The sequence below is a fragment of the Panicum hallii genome, chromosome 7 (assembly GCF_002211085.1).
Source record: "Panicum hallii strain FIL2 chromosome 7, PHallii_v3.1, whole genome shotgun sequence".
NCBI lineage: Eukaryota > Viridiplantae > Streptophyta > Magnoliopsida > Poales > Poaceae > Panicum > Panicum hallii.
Genome location: NC_038048.1, coordinates 38,852,338 through 38,857,382, shown reverse-complemented (window position 1 = coordinate 38,857,382; position 5,045 = coordinate 38,852,338). Strand labels below are relative to the sequence as shown.

The 5,045-nt window shown below is 55.9% G+C and overlaps 1 protein-coding gene across 1 annotated transcript; it reads left to right on the top strand.

Moving 5' to 3' along the window:
* Positions 1 to 619: 619 nt before the first annotated feature.
* On the top strand, positions 620 to 2,377 carry LOC112899984 (BTB/POZ domain-containing protein At2g24240-like). The gene has a single exon (XM_025968673.1). It carries the CDS (start codon positions 768 to 770, stop codon positions 2,100 to 2,102), a length of 1,335 nt encoding a protein of 444 aa, XP_025824458.1. The 5' UTR covers positions 620 to 767; the 3' UTR covers positions 2,103 to 2,377.
* The last annotated feature ends 2,668 nt before the right edge of the window (positions 2,378 to 5,045 follow it).

Genomic DNA, 5,045 nt, shown 5'->3' with positions numbered 1-5,045 from the left:
TGAAGTCAGTCCTGTACTTCCTGTGTGTGAGTTTGCGTGCCCGTCAGTCGGTCGGCCACGTTCGGGCGGTTGCACGGTTGCAGCTAACCGGCCGGCCGAGCGATAGTGTATCCGTCCTGCCTTCCACCACGTCAAACGTGGCGGACTCTAATCCGCCATGACGACCTGACGAGCTCCGCGCCCTCCTTGTCCCTCGGGAGGGTCGTTGACTGGGCAGCAAGATTACAAAGCGTCACCGAAATTTAGGCGCTGATTTTTTTTGTCTCTAGGCATTACGCTGGTCCCCAAATGGGGAAAACAGCTAGAAACCCGACCCCGACCCCAGCCGTTGCGGTGGCGGCCGGGGACTAGTCCTCCCAATCAAGCGCCGTCTTCACGTCAAAGCGACACCGCCCCACCACCACCTTCGCCTGCTACCTGCCCGTCCCCACCGGCCGCCTCCTCCCGTCCTCCGTCTCCTCTCTCCCCTCGCCCCCGCCCCCGCCTCCGCGCTGCCGTTACGCACTTACGCCATAAATCTAGGCCGAGGCAGCGATCATCCAACCTACTCGCTTGCCCGCGACCTCGTACAGACGCGGGTAGTAGTGATTGGGCCAATCCGCCGCCTCCCGAACAGCGCAGCAGAGGAGGCAGCCAGGCAATTCGATCCCCACCGGATTCGTCGCGGAATCCTCCAGTTATCGGCGCCGAATCGATCGGAGATTGGAAGCCGGATGCCGCGCCAAGCTGGGACGGTGTAAAGGCCGGTCCTTTCGCAAGCGCCGGAGATGGCGGGCGGCGGGCGCGTGCGGTTCAACGTGGGCGGGCAGGTGTTCGAGACGACCACCACCACCCTCGCCAACGCCGGCCGCGACTCCATGCTCGGCGCGCTGCTCGACTCCTCCTGGAACGTCTCCTCCTCGGGCGGCGGCGGGGTGGCCGAGTACTTCATCGACCGCAACCCGGCGTGCTTCGCGGTGCTGCTCGACCTGCTCCGCACGGGCAGCCTCCACGTGCCGCCGCACCTCCCGGAGAAGCTGCTCTACCGCGAGGCGCTCTACTACGGCCTCCTCGACCACGTCCGCGCCGCGCGGTGGGGCGCCTTCGACGGGGACCGCCTCCGCCTCGCCGCGTCCGTGCCCGGGCGCGCCCCCGGGGACGGGACGGCCATCCGCGCCGCGCCCGACGGCGGGTGCTGCGTCGCGCACGGCGGCGCTGTGCGCGTGTACAACTGGATGCTCGACGAGCGCCGCCCGGTCTCGCTCGACCACTCGCAGGTCAACGACGCGGCATACCTCGACGCCGGCACGCTCCTGATCGCGGCCCGCGAGCGGCTCGGCAAGTGCGACGGCGGCATGGCCGCGTTCTCCGCCGTCTCCGGCGAGCTCCGGCACCGCTTCCGCGTCGCGCACGACAGGCAGGTCAAGTCCTTCACCGCCGGCGCCCTGGCGTTCGACCAGGACTCGAGCCTCTTCGCCAGCTGCAAGGGCCGGCTCAACGAGTACGGCATCGGCGTCTGGGACCGCGCCACCGGCGAGCAGGCCGACTTCTTCTACGAGCCCCCCGGCTGCGCCCTGGGCGACGCGGACAAGCTCCAGTGGCTGGACGCCACCAACGCGCTGATGGTGGCCACGCTGTTCCCCAAGGCCGACAACTGTTTCATCGGCCTGCTGGACTTCCGGGCCAAGAACGTGGCCTGGTCCTGGTCCGAGGCCGGCGCGGCCGCGTCGCTCGACGACAAGCGCGTGCTCCACGCCATTGCCATGGAGGACGAGCGCTCCGTCTGCGTGATCAACCAGTACGACGACCTCGGGTTCCTGGACCTCCGGAGCGGCGCCGGCGGCTTGCGTTGGAGCTCCCGCAGCAAGCTGATGAACCGGAAGGTGCCCGGCGAGGAGAGCTGCTACCCGAAGCTCGCCACGCACGGCGGGCAGCTCTTCTCGTCGATGAACGACAGCATCTCCGTGTTCAGCGGGCCCGAGTACGTGCTGACGTCGACGCTCCGGCGGAGCCACGGCGGCGCCATCTGCGACTTCTCCATCGGCGGCGACCGGCTCTTCGCCCTGCACAACGAGGAGAACGTGTTCGACGTCTGGGAGACGCCGCCGCCGCCGATCATCTGACCGCCGGTGGACTACGGCGTCTGCGTGTTTGCTGTGTACTTGTGACTTGATCTGTACTGTACCCTTCGTCCTGCAACTTGCAAGTGCAAGTGCGCAATTAACAGAGTGAAGAAATACTCAGAACGGTTCTCACTAAGATCAAAAGTTACTAAACTGAGCACATTGTAACTTTTGATCTTAGAGAAATGGTTGAGGCTGTTCCTAAACTTTGTAACACAAAAAATAGATGAATATTCGTCTGCACTGAATTTGCTTGCTCGTTGTAGCAAGTGTCAGATGTTGTGTCGAAATCATCAGTCATCACATACGGATTCCGCTCTGAAAGATGTCGGTTCATGTGAGCCCCTCTCTGCAGCTAGGCCTGCGTTTTCAAACCACTGACGTGCTAACGACAATCTTCGCTGTCTTGTTCAATGGTTGCTCATTATCTCGCGCATAATGTTGTTCAAGACGATCTACTCATCTATCTTTCAGTATGCATGTCAGGTTTCGAACTTGAAACGAGTTCAGATCAAAACCATTAATTCTATAGCTACATGGTTTCTTCTCTGCTCTACAACAGTATACTGGCCAGTATCAACAACTGCGGATTCCACTGCGTCACCATCCATCAGTGAGCGCCCCCTGCAGCTGGAGCCGGGGAAACCAAGCCGCACAGGTGGAGACGAAGCGGGTGGGTGAGCTTTTGCCTTTTCAGGATTTGGTAGTGCCAGTACTTTGTCTGGATATATCAAATTATGATTTATCTATCCAGCCCGAATTTTTTAGGCAAAATTGGCGGCTGGACATTTAAAAAGGTGGCTTTTGCCACGAGTCACTAAAAAAAAATCTTTGCCACAACACACCACAATTCGATGTTAATTTGTTGTTGGACATTATAACTCTTATAATAATATATCCTCCTCAAATAGGTATCAACACATTTATAAAAGACAAGTATATCCTTACCCCTTCACATCATCAGGAACCATGAAAAATCAGGGTGGTTCTCGGGGAAAATCTCGCTCAAGGATTGTGGAGGCTCCATCTGCATCTCCATCTTCGGTAGCATATCGCCAGCCTACCAGCAGGGGGCTCGACCCCTCGGCGCAGACCCGCGCGGCGCTCGGCGCCACCATGCGCGCCCCGTTTGGCGGCGTCCCCGTGCGCCCCGTGCGGCCGGGTCTGGGCGCCGCCCCCGGGTGCAGACGGGCGTAGGCGGGAGCAGGACCGGGGGCATCGCCGGGGAACACTGGACCTAGGAGAGGGACGGCCGCCGGTGGCCTCGGATGGATTTCGGGAGGGGAGCGTCGGGCGGGTTCTGGATCCAGAAAAAGATATAGAGCAGGAATATAATCGTCGTTTCACGTGGCTTCCTATTAAAAACGAGTATAATAGTGGGTGTGGTGTCCTACAGCTAATTACCGCATATTTACAGTATGTTGTGGAAAAGATAGTTTTTTAGTGGTTCAAAACAAATTTCACATTTTAACAGTGTCCATAAGCTTACCATTTTCTTATCCTGGGACGGCTCTGCTTGGAACGGAAGACACAGGACGGAGCCAGCTCACCCGGGCCAACCCCTGGCGTAAAGCGCGCACGAAAAGGATGCTCGTCGCTGCCGTGGCATCGCAATTGCTACCTCTACCTGTCATGCCTGACGAAATGATCTCACCCTGTTCGTGACAGGGACGAGCATTCTTGTATCCGTCGCCGAGCAGAGAAACAGATGGTCAGCAGAGGCTCCACATGTTGCAACTTGCAACGCCGGATATACGTGCTCCAGCAATGGCCAAAGCCCGGCTCCTGCTCATCGGTTGATCTGGAGTGATGTTCAGATCACATTAAATATTTAAATGCTAATTAGAGGAACTAAATATAAACTAGCTATAAAACTAACTGCATAAATGTAGACTAATTCACAAGAGGAATCTATTAAACCTAATTAATTCGTTATTAGCACATATTTATTATAACATAACATTATCAAATTATGGACTAATGAGGTTTAATAGGTTTGTCTCGCGAATTAGCCTCCATTTATATAATTAGTTTTATAATTAATCTATATTTAATATTCTAATTGATATACAACTATTCGATGCGATATGTACTAAAATTTATTTCCGGGATCAAGACTGGGGGGTGTTGGAATACGGCATCGGCGTCAGAACCGAATCTGAACAAGCGTACGAGTACTTGGCTTTGAGGTGAGACCTGACTCAACATCTGAACCGTCGTGTTATCGCCAGTAGTAGTACTTCAGATCTTTAATTGAGCTGCCAAAGTGCCAAGTACACCAGGGTTCCACAACCTGGAGCCGGGTACGCGATCATATTGAGACCTCGCGGACAGCTGAAATGATAGAAGGAAAAGCAGGAGCACGAGCGCGCGGTTCGTCCGATCCATGTGCCCCTGGGACCCGGCTTGCGGCTATTATTCCGCCTCGTCACGCCCCGCGGAGGGGGACAGGGGGCGCCGCCGCTGGAGAACGATGTCTGAAGGCTTTGTCCGACGTCGATCTGATGATTCATTCGCATGGCATTGCTGCGTGCGTACCTTGCACTCCACTCGTTTGTGATGGAGGACCGCACCGGTGATGGGCCAAGGCATCGCACCACTGGGTCCATTCCTGAGTGTGGTTCATAAATGGAATAGTACGCATGCATTCCACGCACCATTTTTTATTGACGAAGCAGTATGTGTGTTGGTACAAGGATCCGTTTGGGAGGGATTTTTCCGGCTTCAGCCTTTTTTTTTGGAAGCTGATGGCTTCAACCTTTAGTTTCACCAATTTTACGCAAAATAAGATAACACAAAATAAGATAATGTAGTGTGAAACTATTTTATAAACCAGAGTAAAAATAAACTAAAAATCGAATGAAGCTATTTTTTTTCGCTTCACCGGCTTCGAAGAGGTGAAGCCTTCCCAACCGTCCCCTACACAGGCCTCGCAAATACGAC